The sequence below is a fragment of the Diorhabda carinulata genome, chromosome X, assembly GCF_026250575.1.
Source record: "Diorhabda carinulata isolate Delta chromosome X, icDioCari1.1, whole genome shotgun sequence".
Classification (NCBI taxonomy): Eukaryota; Metazoa; Arthropoda; class Insecta; order Coleoptera; family Chrysomelidae; genus Diorhabda; species Diorhabda carinulata.
Window position 1 is genome coordinate 13,327,256 of NC_079472.1, and position 20,793 is coordinate 13,348,048.

Sequence of the window (20,793 nt, forward strand, 5' to 3'; positions counted from 1 at the left end):
TAATCAATTAATCTTGCCCACTTCAATAACGGATGTGTGATCTGGTATAATGTCTTGATGAAACAACATTTTCTACTTAGCCAAATGCTTGATTTCCTCGGCCAAACATTGCAATATGTTCGCATAAAACTCATCGTTAATATTTTTTCTATTTTCAAGGTAGTCAATGAAAATTATCCCAAGAGCATGTCGAAATATCGACTCCATGGCTTGTCTGCAGATGGAGCGATCTTTGCCTTCTTTGGAACCAGGTCTTTCCTTCTCAGTCTGTTGTTTTGATTATTTTTTTGTTTCGGGTGTAAAGTTATCATCCATTCTAACGAAACGCCGCTTCATTTCTGTTAAACACTCGATGGAAACATCTTACGATGCACAGCTTTCTCATGTCCATCCAAATATAACGGATTAAACAATAATTTTATTATTTCGTTTTAGTTAAAACCAAAAAAATAAAAATTAAATAATTAATAACAATTCTTGTACAACAGTTATTCATTTAAAAAAAAAACGTTACGTTATTTTGAATTAATTATAAATATAAAATTTTTTCGAAAAGAACATGTGAAACTGTTGTGTAACCACGAGAAATAAAGTGTGACACCGTATATAGGATTATAAAAAACATCAAGAACTGTACTAAAATTGTTTTCGTAATAAATTGCTACCCAAGTATAAATATGATAAGGGCAGATTCGAAATTTCAACAAAACATATATAAATGCGTCGATTTTGTATATGATTTCGAATTAATTATGAAAGTCAGTTTCAATTAGGGAAACTACTTTATAAGTAAAGTACTAGTACCAGTGATTTTCGAATAATACAAAATGATGGATGTCGGTGCCTCTATGGTGGACACCTGTCCTGGAAACCTACAAGGTTTAACCAGTTACTTATTTATTACTTTAATAAACAGTTTGTTCGGATCAAAATGTAAACTTGGTGCTAGAGAATTGTACAACGATGATTACGCTCCGAAACTTCGAGATGGCGACGAATTCGATTTCATAGTCATAGGATCAGGATCCGCAGGGTCCGTTGTATCCAATAAATTGAGCGAGAACAAGAATTGGAAAGTCCTGGTTTTGGAAGCTGGAGGATATCCTTCAGCTCTCAGCGATGTAAGTAGAATTATAAAATATTATAGAAATATTTCATTAAACTCAAATTTGAATCGCCAAAAAAGGAGTAATATTCGTTTTTATATAGGACATACATCTCAATACTTATAAAATAGAATAAGAGCTCATCAACACAATAGGAAATAGAATAGAAGTAAATAACTTCATATTGATATTTATGTTATGATTGATCGGCTAATATATATACAATATAATACAGGGCGTCTAGAAAACGAGCCCACACAGAGCAGAGGCGTAACCAAAGCAGGGCCTTAGAATTTTCTTTTGAAAGTGAGTGTCTTGACGTAAAATAAATCCAGTCGCTTGAGGTAATCACATTTTTTGGGAATGGTATGATGGGTTGGAACGAACCTATGAACCTAACCAATGTTCATCGCATCAATCAAGTGACAGATGATTAAATTTCTTGCTTTAAATGTTATATTATCAAAGATAGTTTCTCTCGTTTTTCATAGTGAATATTTAAGTTTTTATTTTGTAAATTTGAAATTTAATTTTAGGATGAAATGACGTTTAAATAATGTATTTGTACAGATTCCAGGTCTGATGTTTTTCCTTCACGGCACTGACGAAGATTGGCAATACAAAACTGAACCTACGACAAAATCTTGTTTGGGTTTCAAAAACGGTCAATGTAGTTGGCCTAGGGGAAAAGTTTTCGGGGGTACTAGCGTATTTAATGCTATGTTATACATAAAAGGATACAAGAAGGATTACGACCAATGGGCGCAGCTTGGAAATACCGGTTGGGACTGGGAAACCGTCAGACATTATTTCAAAAAAATTGAAAATGTACAGGATCCCAACGCCAGCGACCAGTACGGAAGGAATGGTTATATGATGTTATCTAAAATTAGCATAGGTACCGTATCATATAATTTTTTTGTTCAACGACAAAACGGCATTTTTTCGAATAGTTATCTAAATCCTCTTCCTTCAATTTCTGTCAAATGACATCTCAAAGTTCTTAGATTCATATTTAGAAAGATACAGGACTACTAGATGTCCAATATGCGAGGTTTACTTCTTTGACAGTCGCGAAATAATCCAAAAGTTCCTTCCTTTTGAACAGACCACCTAAGTACTTGATAGACTTCGAAAAATGATCAACAAGGTGCAGTCAGATAATGCGAACAATCCAGTGCTGCTGTTTTCAGCTTCCAGAAAGATTCCAGTATTAGCACAGCCACCCTATTCGGCGGATCTATCATCCTACGACTTCTTTTTCTCTCTCAAAATCAAAAACGTCCTAAAAAGGATGTAATAATAACTTTAATCACGTGAATAGGATTTGAAATGATGTAATTAAAGAAAAGCTCAAACAGGAACCAATAGGGAACAAAGAGATGTTTAAACTGGTACAAGCACATAAAGACATGAACACTACAAAGCCTAATAAGAAAAATAACAGAAGCAAGCAGATATAATGAAATAAATAGAGAAGACCGAAGAAAACTGGATACTAGAAAGAAAGAAGACAAAAGAGAATAATACAGTAGATGAATGAGGTAGCAAAGGATTGGTAGGAATGGATAAAAGGAGAATGAGAATTGGAATTTCAATACTCTGATACTCAATAGAGTTCTAGAAAAGAAGAAGAAACTACAACACAGAAAAGAGATAAAAAAACTATCAATCAAGAACGATAAAAACAACCTAATGTGATATATAAAAGTAAAAACCGGACTGGACAAGTGATAGAGTGAGATCTAACACGAATAGATTGATGATGATATAGGATTTGTAGACTAGAAGACGAAATGCTGGATTAGAAAAAGAAATATAACACTATCTCTAACTCAAAATAAGATCTAAAAGTCTTATGATCCCTTTCTATTCATTTTTTTTATAGTTTTTTCTCCCTTGCCATCTTCCTCCAGAGTTTTTTCTCCCTTGCCCTCTTCCCCAGAGTTTTTGCTTCTTTGCCATCTTCCTCCAGAATTTTTTCTCCCCTGCTATCTTCCTCCAGAGTTTTTTCTCCCTTGCCCTCTTCCCCAGAGTTTTTGCTTCTTTGCCATCTTCCTCCAGAGTTTTTTCTCCCCTGCCATCTTCCTCCAGAGTTTTTTCTCCCTTGCCCACTTCCCCAGAGTTTTTGCTTCTTTGTCATCTTCCTCCAGAGTTTTTTCTCCCTTGCCCTCTTCCCCAGAGTTTTTGCTTCTTTGCCATTTTCCTCCAGAGTTTTTTCTCCCCTGCCATCTTCCTCCAGTGTTTTTTCTCCCTTGCCATCTTCCTCAAGGGTTTTTTCTCTTACTGTACCCATCTTCCCAATTTCTTCTATTTTTTCCCTTCCTAATCCTCTTCTTTGTTTTTAATGGTGTTTGCTGCCTTTGTTGCTGTTCTGATTATTACATATTAATTCAGTTGTTTCTTGTTGTGAGGCATTTGGGGAGGCCTTAGAATAACTCAAAATATTGAATTCGTTTATGTTATTGTCGACTAGCTCCATTCAAAATCTATTGTTCCGTAATATCACATTGTTAACATTACTTTTTGAATTTATTTCCTGATCAAAGTTTTATTTTTCACATTTTTATACAGTTTTAGGAGAAATGCTTGTGAAAGCGATGCGAGAAGCTTTCGAAAATATGGGATATTCCAGTTTACAAGAAGAAGAACCAGCTTATCCCATGGGAACGTTAGAAGCATATCAATGTAACAAAGACGGAGTGAGATATAATGCAGCTAAAGCATTTTTGGGAAAAGTTAAAGAACGTCCAAATCTATTCACTTCTCTACATTCTTTCGTTAACAAAATATTAATAGATCCATCCACTAAAACAGCGACCGGCGTCGAGGTTAAAATCGGTGGAAAGATATTGAAATTGAAGGCTAAGAAGGAGGTTATCCTATCCGCTGGTTCCATCAATTCCCCACAAATTCTCATGTTATCAGGTATAGGACCCAAGGAGCATTTGGAAAGTTTAAATATAAAGGTATTAAAAGATGCTCCTGTTGGTTACAATTTAGAAGATCATATGATCAATATAGGAACGTTCGTAACATTCTCTCCAGAATGTTGTAAAGCAGAAACTTTCCAAGATCAACTATATCAATACTTTATGTATCAAAAGGGATTCTTAGCTACGTCTGGTATAATGAACTTCTGGAATTTCTTTAATACGAGAAACGATTCCCATTATCCTAACATTCAGAATCACTATTTCTTCTATCCATTGAACCATCAACACTACCTGGAACAGTTCTTGAAGTCTGCGGGTGTTAAACCGGAAATTGTAGGAGATAGTATGGAGTATATCAAACGTCGTCCGAGTGTAATTGTAGGTAATACGCTTATGAACCCCAAATCTAAGGGAAGATTAACATTGAAGAGCAGCAATCCCGAAGATAAACCCATTATTGAATCGGGATACTTCACCGATGCAGAGGATGATGATCTGCAAGTTCTACTTGAAAGTATCAGGTAAAAAATTTTGTAGTTTCCTAATCGGTTAGTTATTCTTAATAAAAAATACGCGGGTCAGTTTTATTAACCTCCAAAGTGCTATAAACAAAAAACAACATTGAGGTTAAATATTCAAACAAGAGTAGCGTATGAGGGGTTCGGAAATTGAAGGAAAAGTACCCCAACAATGTAAAATATGAAAACAAAAAAGCAGAATTTGTCTATAAATCTCAGGTCCTGTGTGTCATTTCGACAAAAGAGGGATGTACAGACCTCATGAGTGTCGAGTAAGGAGTAAAGCTGTAGATACTGGACAGATTTAACGCCTTTATGACAAATTGGCTACATCAAGATACCGTCAATGAATTTGAATTACGTATACGTTGCTGAAAAAACATGAAATTCGCTGGGTACCACTGTAGGACTGTCGGAGGGTAAGTGCGAAAATGGCGCAGTCGTTTACAGTACATGCTTATTTCCTACTGCTCGCGTAGCGAATATCTAGCAATAGGAGGTTACAAAAACAGTAGATTATGTAAAGAAATGGTTACAATATGGTTCAGGAGGTGAATAATTTGATTCCTTAGTGACTTATGTTTTGGTATTCTTCGGTAGAAGCAGGATGCCAAATCAGCACTGGTGGAAAAGAAGAACGGATGAATCTAGAAAGTACCTACTGGTGGTGGGGGTTTCATTACCCAAACATACAATCTGATGTTATTATCTGTTCGGACTAGAGCTGCCTAATGAGTATTAGAACGGGCTGAAGAGACATGATAGAGAAACCAGTCAGCTTTCTTTTTGCTATTGGAGATATCAACAAAAAGGTCCTCGCAGAAATTTATCTAAGAAGTGATGCGATTCCGTGGTCTTGTTATTTATACTGTTTTTCGTCGATGTTTCAAAACGAAAACTAATTATTTTTCTTTTTTAGATTCGTGGAAAAAATGATGCAGACGCCTCCATTGAACAAATTCGATCCACAAATATTGAGACTGAACCTCCCTGATTGTGATAAATATGAATATCGTTCGGACGATTATTGGAAGTGCTCTTTGAGACATCTCACCACGACTCTCTACCATCCAACAGGAACATGTAAAATGGGACCTGCTGGTGATAAAACTGCTGTGGTAGATCCTAAATTGAAAGTACATGGTATTAAAAATCTGCGAGTAGCCGATGCTAGCATTATGCCGATAATAGTTAGTGCTAATACGCATGCTCCGTCCATGATGATTGGTCATAAAGCCGGTGTGATGATCACAGAGCAATGGTCGAATCAGAAAACAGAATTGTAATTATGAAGAAAAAAAGACTTATAGATCATTAGATTTATAATAAAATTAAGTATAAAAAATTGATTTCGTAGTTATTATATTTGTTAACAAAGTTAAGGTATAACCGCTGACTGGTTTCGTCTTCTTGGATCTCTTCAGCGAGGTCTAATACTCGTTTAGAAGCTCTAGACTATCAGATCATCATCTTGTCTGATATTCAAGTAGCTATTAAAGCTGTAAGCTTCAATATCATAAACTAGTTTGGGAATGCCTTGGCAAAAAAATAAAATAAAAGTTGGATGGGTTTTAAAATTATGATAATAAACATATCATATCACTATATCGGAATAATTTTTTTGTTTATAATATGTGAGTTATATTTTTATAAAACGAATGGACATTGTCTTCGATATCTTGACAAGACATCGTAAGATGGGGAAGACAAAGAAAAAGATACTGGTACGTCCACGTGAGAAGAATGGAAGAGAGTAGACTGCCACGCATCGTACTTGAAGGGAAACCAATAGGGAAAAGAGCCCGGACGACCGCCAAAGAGATGGATGGATAGCTGGCAGCAGTCCACCTCCCAGGAACTGATACAGAGGAACCTCTAAAACTAACAGATCATGAGATCTTAAAAATGAATAAGAAGAATCGAGATTAGAGACAACCAAGTCTTTTTAGAAGCCCTTCGTGAGCATTGTACTAAACTTTAATAGCAAGAAGAGGGATATAAGCCATGACTGTAGTCAGGACTCTTCTGAGCGGTCAAATAATTGAAAATATCATCAGATAGTGTTGCTATATAATACTGAAACACGTACCTCTCTTTTTTCCTCCAGTGCTGATTCTACCAAAGGATTTCAAGACACAGTTTACTAAGAAATCAATTTATTCACCTACTTAAACATAGCTTTCCAAAAAATTGACCATAATCTGCATAAGTCATTCAAAACAGCCGAAAAGAAACGCTGAGTTTTGTACTAATCCATGACGAAGCTTGTCCACATATTTTTGGTGCAACCAAACGGTTCCTCTAACCAATTCAATAAGACATTTACATCTGCCCTTCAGTTGTGACTTGTACCACTTTTCCAAAACTGAAAACGTAGTTACGAAAGCGAAGACAAAGATGTTCGAAACAATGTTCATTTGAATTCATTCGCGTTAATTTTCTGCGAACATCTCTAGTTAGCTGGGTATACACGGAGGGTTTTTTTTTCGAACGATCTGTCTCTCCATCCAGATCTATTAATTCCATCTTACAGATCTGATCTGTCACGGACCAAAACCATCATTACCCAAACATAAACATCTTCAGACTACCAGATCTGATGTTTGGAATGACGAGTCCCTTAGTTGATGGTGAATTCTGTCGGATTTCGAGAAACCTGTTTAATACTGACGGACGGAAGGATAAAACTTAAGATAGATCTTAAATGAATCGAAAGAAACACTGGGTGAAAAAATGGGTGCGAGAAAGAAATCAATATGGACACAAAAGAATTTCGAGAGCTATTTTTTTTTGTTTCTTTCCAAACCATATTTCTTAGATTTTGCAATTTTGCTTTCACTTCCTTTAGAGTCTGATAATTTAAAATAAAATTTTGTCCACTCAATGTCAATTCAACGGATTTGAGGTAAATTAGTTCGTTACTCTTTGAAGTGTGGTATCACTTGTGTAACTTAGATCAATAAAATAAACGAAGCCTGTATAGCCTTAGATGTACCAAAGACAATCGACATCAATGGGCTTCAAACTCCAAAATTTTTTGCCAAAATAATTCACCAATTTTGGAATTTGTGTGTCAGAGTTAAATCAATTTATCTCACAAATATTGGGCTACAAAATGTTTAAACAAATTAAGCAATGATAGAGATAACCCGAAAGTGTTAAACTTCGTATTAAAATCAATAAATTTGAATCAGTACAGAAATTTGTGAAAAAATTTGCCTTGCTCAACATTTTGACCTACAATTTATTTTTCATATCACATCCAAAATGCATCTACAATATAGATCATAAAAATCAAAATGTTATCAATGAACCGATAATCGGAAATATGGAAAATACCAAAACCAGCACGAAACGATCCAAAGAAGGGATACTGATGATTAAGATAATCGTAGAGGTTACAGAATGGGTGTTTAACCATTGAAAGTGATGGCAGAAATTGTTAACAGAGAAGTTAAAACGTTGAGAACAATAAAAGAAGTGAGCCCAGGATATAGAAGGAGAAATTATGAGATATGAGAAGATATAGGTATTCAGGATATGGTGAGATGGGTTGGAACAAAGATAGAGGGAGATCACTAGATAGATCATCAAAATAATTGTATGGGAAATGAAAGTTGGTGTCTCAATAAGAGCTCATCAGGAGTTTGATTAATCGGGAAAAAGAAGAAGGACCATTAATAATAATTGAATCATTCGAAACTATCTTAGAGAGGGTGAAAAAAAAGTGTTCCCGCCTCTAGGATAGATAGAAAACTGAAACATTTACATATTTTTTACGATTTTGCTGCAACTACTGGCAACACTGTATTTAAATTTTATACGAATATGTTTTTGAAGCTGATACATCCAATGAATGTGTTTTTCTGTCTGATTCTCATAGAGGGCGCTAGTTACAAGGTTCGTACCAAATAGTTTTGAACATAAATTTCTCAATATTAGATTTATTAAGCAAAATTTCAATTTTTGAAACTTTGAAAACAAATAATCAAATTTTGAGTACATGAAAGGTCAAAAGTTCGAATGGTAATCAAACTTCAAAAAGGAAATGGAATAAATATATGAAAAGGAAGTTGATCACGATAAGATAATATGCAATTAACGAAAATAACAATATTAGTTATACTAATACGAGGCAAACTATGACTAATATATGAAAAAGAAAATACTCTACAAACGTTTGATAATTGATTGGAAAATAGAGAATAGAATGAAAAGTAAAATAGAGGTAAAGTCGTCTCAATATTGAGTATTTTCCAGTTCCAATTTCAAACTGCAAAAAAATTGGTTTTATGTTTCATACGGCAGTAAATCATCATATTTTCGAACAGTTTTGTTCAAATTAGCATAATAAGTATTTTTTGCAAGTAATCTACCGAAATTGCGTTTCTAGCGTCCAAAAATATGCGTAGGTAGTATACTTAAGGTTACATCTTGAATTTATCCTACATTTTGCTTTTTACTGCACTAATAGACTACTAAGAATATATTTTGAAGTTTGCTTGTGTGCTTGTTAATGTTAATTTTAATATTCTTGGTACAAGATAATTTTTATACAGTTATTTCAGCAGTTTTATTTTCCCTTCAGTGAAAATTACGTATACTCGTAGAGTGTTGGACTCGGAAGTTCATCACTTTCTCTATCAATTAAATCCTCCGTGTCTTCCATCAAAACCCAGCTTGTAACTGTTGGAACACATTTCGTCGGGTTGACTTGCTCCTTCCTTTCCCTCGATGAATCGCTATCAAATCTAGACCACCCTTTTTAGTGCGCAGAACTTCTTAAATGTGTTCAGAAACCAACTATTGTACAATTTCTCTCTATTCGCCGTCCATCGTTCATTCTGCACTCCATTGCAGTATGCGAACCCATCTTGCCCATCATATGCAAGTAGCGCGTCATGTCTGGAAAAAATTGTTGTGATTTAGTACCCAACATCGACATGGTACCTTTCTATCTAGTAAGTATAGTACAACATGATATGAGAGACGGATATCTTCCATTATTTGATGTTCTTGCAGCACTAGATCAATAACATAATATCTGTAGTAGCAGTCGCGGGTGTTTTCCATATTTTAAACTCACGACCACCAATTTTTGATCATATCGTAAGATATCCCTTACATTCCATGTATCTAGCATTTGTTTCTTCCTCATAATTCCTTAATCTTCTCTACGAGAATGATCCCAGAAGTACCTGGCCTGAATTAGAGATGGAGGTAGTTGCTGTATTAGAAAGTACACAATTTATGTTTCAAGTTCGAAGACTCCACGTTGTTTATTATTTGTTTGGCTGCCATCAATAGTGAACGTTTTCAGTGAATTTTTAAACAGGGAAAAGTTGGTCATGGTTATGGGATGCAATAATTCTATTTGAAAAACCTTAGTCCAACTAATGAAAAAGCTGCACTAGATCCTACTATGGGTGAGACTGCTCGTTTGTTATTAAAATGAAAATATTGAGTAGCAGAGTTGAAACGAGACTACACGACCTGCGAAGACCAGCACCGCAGTGGTCGACCAAATGATCCACTGGATGATGATCAAGTGAAAGTGTTAAAGCTAGCAGACATAGGAGACATTTCAAAAAGTACGAAACATCAGAGATCAGAGATATTAACTGAAAATTTTGACAATGGAACAAAACCAGCGTCGTGAAGATGTTTCGAGTGATTGTTTGACAATGTTTTATAGAAATAGAGCCGATTTTTTGTGCTTTTTCATATCTATTGATGAAATGCGAGTCCATCACTTCACATCCAAATCAAAAGAACAATTAAAACAATGGATTGAAAAGGGAGAACCAGCTCCAAAGAAGACAAAGATCGTTCCATCTTCAGGTAAGGTCATGCCGTCGGTTTTATGGAATGCGCGTAGGATAATTTTCATTGAGTACCTTGGAGAAGGAAAAATTACCAACCATCGAGTATTTTGCGAACTTATTGAGTGAAGAAATCAAGCAAAAACGGCTTCATTTGGCTAAGAAAAAAGCGTTGTTTCATCAAGACATTGCACCAACTCACATATCTGATATTGCAATGGTCAAAATTGATGAATTGAATTTTGAATGGCTACCTCATGCACCCTATTCGCCAGATTTAGCCCTCTCGGATTATTTTCTGTTCCCAGACTTGAAAAAATGGTCAAAGATTTTTCAACAATGAAGCGCAGTTAATTGCTATTTTGAGGAGCTTGACGATTCTCATTATAAAATATTATTCACGAACTTTTTTGTCTTTTTTATTGTTAAGTCAGATACTTCTGAAACCATCCTCGTTATTTCATAAAGATCTATTAATGTTTTTTTTTTTCTAAATACATATTTTGACTTATATCTATTTATCCTTTTTAAATTCTTCCGCCCAGTCCTTTATTTTTTATATTTATTCCTAGTTATACATCGCTTTTCTCAAATTTTTTTATCATTTTTTGCTTCTTGTCTTTGCGACATTGCCACGTCTATATTTTTGGAACAATTTTTTATATAAATTTGCAAATAAGTGAAAAATATTTTTTTAAATATTAATATACTGTGCTAAAATAACTAAATGTTAAATTTCTATAATTATCCGTAAGATAAAAAATTCGTATCGATATAAAAATAAAATAATATATCAGGATCAATCATTACGATATCAACAATGGATCTTGGTGGTACGTTGGTGGATACTTGTCCTGGAAACCTTCAGGGGATATCAGGTTACTTGTTTATAAGTTTAATAAACAGTTTGGTACAATCGAAATGTAAGTTAGGATCTAGAGAAGCTTACAATGAAGATTATTCCTCAAAAATTCGCGATGGAGACGAATTTGATTTTATAGTAATAGGTTCAGGATCAGCAGGTTCTGTCGTTGCTAATAAATTAAGTGAAAATGACAAATGGAAAGTTTTGGTCTTGGAAGCTGGAGGATATCCTTCAGCTGTTAGTGATGTGAGTATAATAATTTTTCCACTATACGAGTAAAGCAAATAATTATTATATTTTTCTTTTATTCTAGATACCAGCTCTTCTTTTTTATCTTCAAGGAACCGACGAAGATTGGCAATACAAAACTGAACCTTCTAAAACTTCTTGTTTAGGTTTCAAAAACGAGCAATGCAGTTGGCCGCGAGGAAAAGTTTTTGGGGGTAGCAGCGTATTCAACGCCATGTTGTACATTAAAGGTAATAAAAGAGATTACGACAATTGGGCAGAGCTCGGTAATACCGGTTGGGATTGGGAAAACGTGAGACAACATTTCAAAGAATTGGAAAATATGCAAGAAGAAAATGTTAGCGATCAATATGGAAGAGATGGTTTCATGAAACTGACTAAATATGATCCAGGTAATATTTGTTTCTAATTTTAATAATTACATCATGATGTACGCATAAGAAAATGTATCAATCTTTATATTGTATTGAATAGGGAAATTATGAAATCAACTTCAAGACTTTTCATGTTTTTCCACTCATATTTATTATACACTTCATATTTCATCCGCTAGTTAGATTAGGGCCTTTTTACATCGCGTGTTTTTTGTTTTGGCGTACCAAAACTACTCTGTATATGCAGACAACCAAGAGGGCTCTTAAGGCAGTGATTTGTGTTGATATTGTGCTAGGTTGAAATATCTTGGAACCACTTTTAAGATTTTAAATGATGATATTTTTTTTAAGGGGAACCAATAACAAACTCCATCGAAGAAGCCGTTGCACAACTAGGTTACCAAAATTTAGAAGAAGAAAATCCTACTAATCCTTTGGGAACTTTGAAAGTGTTTGTATGCATTAAAGATGGAATGAGATACAACGCGGCTAAAGCCTTTTTGGGAAATGTTAAAGAACGTCCGAATCTATTCACTTCTCTACATTCTTTCGTTAACAAAATATTAATAGATCCTGCTACTAAAACCGCAATTGGCGTCGAAGTAAAAATCGGTGAAAAGATTTTGAAAGTAAAGGCTAACAAGGAGATTATTTTATCTGCCGGTTCTATAAATTCTCCGCAAATTCTCATGTTATCAGGTATAGGACCCAAGGAGCATTTAGAAAGTTTAAATATAAAGGTATTCAAAGATTTGCCTGTTGGTTATAATTTACAAGATCACATGCTAAATGTAGGGGTGTTAGTAACTTTTGCTCCAGAAGCTTTCAATTTGAAAAATAATCAAGACGAATTATATAAATACTTTATGTATCAAAAAGGATCTCTAGCAACCGTGAGCACGTTGAATTTTTGTAATTTTTTCAATACGAAAAACGATTCGCAATACCCCAATATTCAAAACCATTTGTTCGCTTTCGAGTCAAACGATGAAAAATATTTAGAAGGTGTATTGAATTCTTTTGGAGAAAAGGAGCATATTCTAAATAGTAAACTGCGGGGAGTAAAAGATCGTCCAAGTTTATTAATATGCAATACATTACTAAATCCAAAGTCTAGTGGTAGGATTCTACTGAAAACTATTGATCCAGAAGATAAACCTTTAATTAATTCAGGCTATTTTACCGATGAACATGGCGAGGATTTACAAACATATCTTGAAGCTATAAGGTAAATGTTATATTTTGAACTTTTTTTAATACTTTAGTCTCTTTAGGTGCATTTGATTTTTGTAAATACACTATTAGAAACTATGTTAGAGCTACAGATGTTTTTGACTGATATATTGGTGTAGTTATAAAACTAAGTGTGCCCTTGGTTTGTGCTTAAGTGGAAAGAATCTGCTGGTGAACATTGACTGCGATGATAAAATTGGTCTTTGTAAAATTAGTTTTTTGCTCAAAATTTGACTATTCAATTCTAATTCGCTTTGAAATGTCCATTTTGAATAAAAATTTTCTTTCTTAGGTTAATTTGATCGAAACTAGGCCCCTACAAGTTTAAAAGGTTTGAAAATTCTAAAATTCTAAAATTAACTTTTCCAATTCCTAAAATTTGCTAAAAATATTTAATTGTAATTTAGTCTGAACTGTTTATTATGGATAAAAATCAAATTTCCAAGATTAATTTGAACAGAAATTGGGATTTCTAAGTTTAGCATGGTCATAAATTGACTTTTCAAATTCTAATTTGCTAAAAATATGCCTTTTTCAATTCTAATTTGTTTTCAACTGTTTATTATGCATAAAAATCAAATTTCCAAGATTAATTTGACCAGAAATTGGCATTTCCAAGTTTAACTTGGTCACAAATTGACTTTTTCAATGCTAATTTTCTCAAAATTTGACCCTTTCAATTCTAAAATACTTTGAACTGTTTATTATGGATAAAAAACCACTTTTCAAGATTAATTTTGTCAAAAATTGACATTTCTAGGTTTGACTTGGTTACAAACTATTTTTTTAAATTCTAATTTGCTAAAAATATGACTTTTTCAATTCTAATTAGTTTCGAACTGTTTATTATCGATAACAATCCAATTTCCAAGTTTAATTTGACCAGAAATTGGAATTTTCAAGTTCAACTTGGCCATAAATTGACTTCTTCAATGCTAATTTTCTCAAAATTTGACCCTTTCAATTCTAATTTACTTTGAACTGTTTATTATGGATAAAAAACAACTTTTCAAGATTAATTTTGTCAAAAATTGACATTTCTAGGTTTGACTTGGTTACAAACTATTTTTTTAAATTCTAATTTGCTAAAAATATGACTTTTTCAATTCTAATTAGTTTCGAACTGTTTATTATGGATAACAATCAAATTTCCAAGTTTAATTTGACCAGAAATTGGAATTTTCGAGTTTAACTTGGCCATAAATTGACTTCTTCAATGCTAATTTTCTCAAAATTTGACCCTTTCAATTCTAATTTACTTTGAACTGTTTATTATGGATAAAAAACAACTTTTCAAGATTAATTTTGTCAAAAATTGACATTTCTAGGTTTGACTTGGTTACAAACTATTTTTTTAAATTCTAATTTGCTAAAAATATGACTTTTTCAATTCTAATTAGTTTCGAACTGTTTATTATGGATAACAATCAAATTTCCAAGTTTAATTTGACCAGAAATTGGAATTTTCGAGTTTAACTTGGCCATAAATTGACTTCTTCAATGCTAATTTTCTCAAAATTTGACCCTTTCAATTCTAATTTACTTTGAACTGTTTATTATGGATAAAAAACAACTTTTCAAGATTAATTTTGTCAAAAATTGACATTTCTAGGTTTGACTTGGTTACAAACTATTTTTTTAAATTCTAATTTGCTAAAAATATGACTTTTTCAATTCTAATTAGTTTCGAACTGTTTATTATCGATAACAATCCAATTTCCAAGTTTAATTTGACCAGAAATTGGAATTTTCAAGTTCAACTTGGCCATAAATTGACTTCTTCAATGCTAATTTTCTCAAAATTTGACCCTTTCAATTCTAATTTACTTTGAACTGTTTATTATGGATAAAAAACAACTTTTCAAGATTAATTTTGTCAAAAATTGACATTTCTAGGTTTGACTTGGTTACAAACTATTTTTTTAAATTCTAATTTGCTAAAAATATGACTTTTTCAATTCTAATTAGTTTCGAACTGTTTATTATGGATAACAATCAAATTTCCAAGTTTAATTTGACCAGAAATTGGAATTTTCGAGTTCAACTTGGCCATAAATTGACTTCTTCAATGCTAATTTTCTCAAAATTTGACCCTTTCAATTCTAATTTACTTTGAACTGTTTATTATGGATAAAAAACCACTTTTCAAGATTAATTTTGTGAAAAATTGACATTTCTAAGTTTGACTTGGTTACAAACTAACTTTTCCAATTTTAATTTGCTAAAAATATGCCTTTTTCAATTCTAATTAGCTTCGAACTGTTTATTATGGATAACAATCAAATTTCCAAGTTTAATTTGACCAGAAATTGGAATTTTCGAGTTCAACTTGGCCATAAATTGACTTCTTCAATGCTAATTTTCTCAAAATTTGACCCTTTCAATTCTAATTTACTTTGAACTGTTTATTATGGATAAAAAACCACTTTTCAAGATTAATTTTGTGAAAAATTGACATTTCTAAGTTTGACTTGGTTACAAACTAACTTTTCCAATTTTAATTTGCTAAAAATATGCCTTTTTCAATTCTAATTAGCTTCGAACTGTTTATTATGGATAACAATCAAATTTCCAAGTTTAATTTGACCAGAAATTGGAATTTTCGAGTTTAACTTGGCCATAAATTGACTTTTTCAATTCTAATTAGCTTCGAACTGTTTATTATGGATAACAATCAAATTTCCAAGATTAATTTGACCAGAAATTGGAATTTTCAAGTTCAACTTGGCCATAAATTGACTTTTTCAATGCTAATTTTCTCAAAATTTGTCCCTTTCAATTCTAATTTGCTTTGAACTGTTTATTATGGATAAAAAACAACTTTTCAAGATTAATTTTGTGAAAAATTGACATTTCTAAGTTTGACTTGGTTACAAACTAACTTTTCCTACGCTAATTTGCTCAAAATTGGAGTTTTAAACTTTAGTTTGCTTTTAAATGTTCATTTTGAATGAAACAATAGGCCATTATAAAATTAATTTGATCAAAAATTGACATTTCTAAATTTGACTTGGATACAAACAATCTTTTCCAATTCTATATAAATAAGTACAATTTAATAATAATTTTATCATTTTTAGATATGTGGAGAACCTTTTGGAGATACCCCCAATGAAAAAATTCGATCCACAAATAGTAAAAGTTGATCTTCCCGATTGCGATCAATACGAATACCGTTCAGACGATTATTGGAGATGTTCTTTGAGACATCTAACTGCAACCACTTATCATCCAACAGGAACATGTAAAATGGGACCTGCGAGTGATAAAACTGCTGTGGTAGACCCCGAATTGAGAGTACACGGTATAAAAAATTTACGTGTTGCCGATGCTAGTATAATGCCGAAGATTGTTAGTGCTAATACGCATGCTCCATCCATGATGATTGGTCATAAAGCGGGTGTGATGATTCAGGAACGATGGTTGAATCAAAAAATAGAATTATAAAAAAAAATTGTTTGTATTTGTTATAGTTGTTTATATGTGAATAAAAAAGATCATCAATTATTTTACCAATTCAGTGACCCAACGCCAAAATATTTATTCGGATTCCTTTATAGAAATAAACATCACCTACCCCTGCCAGAGGGGTAAAACATTCACAGAATCTGGTGTTTTACTTGGCAATAACATTCAAAAAACAATTTTTTATATGTTTTATGTTTTATTGACTAAATAACTAACATTTTCTTTGTATATAATAAGAGCAATTGCTTATGCAGACTCCTTGCGAAGATAACGAATTTTTTAAAGCATCTCGACATGTTTTGTTGCTATTTGAAGATGTTGCAATTGCTGATTGGATCACACAGATTGGAAACAGGAAGAATGCCACCGGAAAGTTTATTCTGATTTCCAATGGTGTCCTTGGGACAGTTGAGGACCTCCATCCTCGGTGTCGTTTAATAGTCATCAGATCCGCTTCTGTATTTTTCAAGTAAAGACGCTGACTATCTTTGGAAAGACCAGTAAAGATATGGGATAATTTTGCAATATCGGCCGGCATCTTACAAATGTGTTCATCCCAACTGGTTGGATAGTGCGTTTATTGTTAACTATCTAGTAGCATATATAGATGATAGTTGTTAAACTACAATTTTGCCAACTAAAATAAACCGTGAAGCCAGTTCTGTTTCAATATGTTTCGTTAATGCCCCAACTACTTTTTTATATTTTTTATTTGTGACCTATTTACTTTTTTATGACCGTTTGAAGACCATTTCTAAAAAGACTTTATTGTATTCAGGGAATTCTAGAGATCCCAAGAATCCGAAAGATCTGGAATGTGATTTAAATATATAAAGTAGTCAGTAAATAATTTGATGTCATAGTGGAGATATCAGGACAGTGACCAATGAGATTAAAAGTGTATTTCAATAAATTAGATGTTAAGTGCGTAAATAAATAGTGGTGGATAGTTTTAATTGTGGAAAAGTTCGTATATAAATAATTTCGTAATTGAAAAACACCGTGCTTATAAATTCATCTCATCGTTTTGTGATTGCAAATAATTGTTTACATAAATAAGAAGAACATAAAATATTAATTCCAAATTATCAATAGCAAACAATAGAAAGTGTTTTTATGACAAAAATTTGCATGTAATTAGTTTTAATTGCACATGAAGTGTTTTGATAAAAAACTAGAATTTATGAATATATATTAATACAGATTGAATCATAGATAAGTGTACCGGGTGGGCAACTAAGAACAGCCGTCAAGAATATTACAGGAACGGATTATATTAAGATTAAGGATTAAACAGGATTAAGAAAAATAACGTGGAAATCATTTTTAGATTTTCAAATCCCCACTAGAGTACGTATGTGAAAATGAAAAATTAAAAAAACGAAAGTGACACTACATATATTTTTCATTTCATAAGTTTTAGTCAAACTCTTCAAATAAAAGGTGGGGTATATATAGAAATGTGTTTTTTTTCAATATTTAGCAGATATTTATATAATAAAAGAATAGAAACGAAATCATACCATGAAAACTAATGCATAATAAGTACGATTTGGGGTGTAATAGAGTTAATAGTTAATTTATTTATCGGATGTTATGAATTAATCAAATTTTGCATGCAAATCTTTGAAATTTTTCTCTAACTCCGGTTGATGATTGTATAAAAAACATCTGTCCACGTTTAACTTTCATTAGACTGAATCAATTCATTCATATTTTATCTCAAATGAAGGGGCTTGTTTTACCTAGTTCTCTTAGGCCAAAACGAACAACTTATCTCAATAAAAACTCGAGAGATATGAAAGAAGAAAGATAAAATCATAGGAAATGAACGGGGAAAAAGTCATGATTGATTTTAACACAAGTTGAATGTAAGATGATAAATCTAGGCATAAATAATATGCAGTCAAAAAACAGAAGGAAATCGGCTGGATAGAACATCCAGACGGACTGTCATTAGATTTTTTAGGTATATAAATGAAGAAAGTTTGGATACAATTGGTAACCTAATTTTTTAAAACCTAAAATGATTTACATTATTTTCTATTCTTATCTTTAATACTTTGTAATCTTATTGTAAATATTTTTCCACCCAAGATCAATTTTGACATTGAGGATCTCAGTTCCAGCGTCATGTTTCTATATTAATTAGTATGTTGCTTGACGTAATTATTCTCAAATTTTTCTTCAACTACCACCTGGAATAACTTAATCCCTTCTTCTTTTAACGATTTCTATGTTTTTCTCCTCTTTTCATAAACCAAATTTCGCGTTTTGAATAGTAATATTTCGCAAAGATTGGCCTAGTTTTCTTAATCTATTTACAAATATTTTTACTAGTTTACTTTTATTAACGAAGGTCATATCATTATCAGTTATAGTTTTTACAAATGGTATTATTTTTAACACGCTTGTTAATAACATTCAGTTAACACTTAACCTCTAAAAAAATATAGAACACAACATCTAGATCTGTTAATATCCACTTAAGTTCTTAATTGCTCCGATAAAAGACTGGTCTAGTTCAGAAATACTTTGCCAGATGACCAAAGAATAATTTACTCAACTTCAACTGTTTTCATTGAAATTCTGAATAAAATTGTGGCAATAAAAACCTTTATAAGAAGATATAACAGGTATAATGTTTTAATGCAGCGATGTCTTAATGTCAACCAAATGTGTAGGCTTTATCGATTTAATAAAGCTTTTGATAATGTGAGACACAAACAAAATAACCTTGCCACAAGAGATCTAGAAATAATAACCAAACTGTACATGAATCAAACTGCGTCTACTCTTTTTCAGTCCAACATGACAAATGCGGTGGATATCAAGCCGGGAGTTAGATAGGGGTGTGTTTTTTCTCTACTCCTTATCGTCTACTCAAACGAAATCTTCACCAGTATCTGCAGAATAAGAGTAAATGGTACTCATTAAACAATCTGTGTCATTCAGTACTTCTCACCAAAAACATGTCAGATTTACAAAACACTACATTAAAAAGACCAAATTACTAAAACTGATTGCCCCAACGAACAAGTTACTGTATGTGGACAGACTTGAGGTATGACTGCTCTGTTAAGTAATTCTTTGTAGCCGCGATCAGAGCTTAAAGCTGAGAACTCGGATGCTCAGTTGCTATGTATTCCCAGTCCTCTCGTATGGTACTTAGATACGTTATCCTAGCGTAGGATGCTGACGATATCATAGTCAAATCTTTCAATATCTTAGCCACACCATGAGAGGTCCAAAATATGAGATCCTGCAGTTCCTAATTCAGGAAAACATATCTATTCTGGTGATTCTGTATCTGACATGCTGAATCCGCCAAAAAGTAGCCGTGCTGTCGAATTAAAAATACATCGACGTATCGTGGACTTCCACGTGAATAAATATGCATCAACCAGAAGTTTTGACGATAGAAAACTTTCAGGGCGGTCTGGGAAAACGATTCACGGACCTAGAGATAACAGTTGAAGTCAATTAATCTAGGGATCTGCCTTCTACGATGGAAAAGAAATTGAGAGAAACTGGCCGCTTTGGAAGGAACCTCTTTGAAGACGTCAAAATAAAATTAAGAGGTTGAAGAGTTTGGGTTTGAGAGTATTGGATCTAAGTGTTTTAGCTCGCAGGTCAAAGCAAGAATAGACGTTAGATCCATGTATAATTTCGACTGTAAAACACGGCGGAGGTTCGGTAATGGTTTGGTGATATTTTGGAGATATGGCTACAGGAGACCTGGTTAAAACTAAGGGGATTTTTAAGTAAAAAGGTTATAAAAAATACTAATGGAAAATGTGGTAAGTTCTAACCAGCGACTGAAAGAAAGTAATTATTTGGCCCTTGAAATCACCCGACCCCAACCCGACTGAGGTTTTGTGACACAAATTGGACAAGGGAATTCAGAAATCAATGTCTAGGACACTTCACATCTTTGGAATATCCTGAAAAACAAGTAGAATCAAATGGACGACTGTAGTTCTATAAATATAAAACATAAAGTGTTGTGTATGACGTAAACTTTAGGGTGGGCAAAATTTTTGCTTGGTAGTATACATCTCGAAAGATTGTAGCTTCTACAGTATGAGGATTATAAACTGGATAATAAACGTTATGGAAATGGTCGAGGCATGGGTTTAAAACAGATCTAAGGGTTCAAAATGTTAATAATGGCTGTTGGTATCGAGAAGTGTATTAATATCAAATGTTAACGCATAAAGAG

General features: G+C 32.8%; 3 protein-coding genes across 3 annotated transcripts in view; 2 read left to right on the forward strand and 1 right to left on the reverse strand.

Moving 5' to 3' along the window:
* The window catches only part of LOC130901607 (flotillin-2), a 255,397-nt gene that overhangs the window by 57,222 nt on the left and 177,382 nt on the right, over positions 1-20,793 (reverse strand). The gene's annotated exons all lie outside the window — the stretch shown is intronic.
* LOC130901601 (glucose dehydrogenase [FAD, quinone]-like) lies at positions 683-5,909 on the forward strand. Its single transcript, XM_057813083.1, has 4 exons — positions 683-1,121; positions 1,677-2,004; positions 3,681-4,563; positions 5,480-5,909. Exons 1-4 carry the CDS (start codon positions 828-830, stop codon positions 5,844-5,846), a joined length of 1,872 nt encoding a protein of 623 aa, XP_057669066.1. The 5' UTR covers positions 683-827; the 3' UTR covers positions 5,847-5,909.
* On the forward strand, positions 11,186-16,610 carry LOC130901603 (glucose dehydrogenase [FAD, quinone]-like). The gene is made up of 4 exons (XM_057813085.1): positions 11,186-11,493; positions 11,561-11,888; positions 12,222-13,098; positions 16,184-16,610. The coding sequence occupies exons 1-4, from the start codon at positions 11,203-11,205 to the stop codon at positions 16,548-16,550; spliced, it is 1,863 nt and encodes a 620-aa protein (XP_057669068.1). The 5' UTR covers positions 11,186-11,202; the 3' UTR covers positions 16,551-16,610.

Bases quoted from the DNA above. Each gene is read 5' to 3' on its own strand.
- LOC130901603 (XM_057813085.1), top strand. From the start codon at position 11,203: ATGGATCTTGGTGGTACGTTGGTGGATACTTGTCCTGGAAACCTTCAG. The intron at 11,889-12,221 runs GTAATATTTGTT...ATTTTTTTTAAG, and splicing joins ACTGACTAAATATGATCCAG to GGGAACCAATAACAAACTCC. The intron at 13,099-16,183 runs GTAAATGTTATA...TATCATTTTTAG, and splicing joins ACATATCTTGAAGCTATAAG to ATATGTGGAGAACCTTTTGG.
- LOC130901601 (XM_057813083.1), top strand. From the start codon at position 828: ATGATGGATGTCGGTGCCTCTATGGTGGACACCTGTCCTGGAAACCTA. The intron at 1,122-1,676 runs GTAAGTAGAATT...GTATTTGTACAG, and splicing joins ATCCTTCAGCTCTCAGCGAT to ATTCCAGGTCTGATGTTTTT. The intron at 2,005-3,680 runs GTACCGTATCAT...ATTTTTATACAG, and splicing joins GTTATCTAAAATTAGCATAG to TTTTAGGAGAAATGCTTGTG.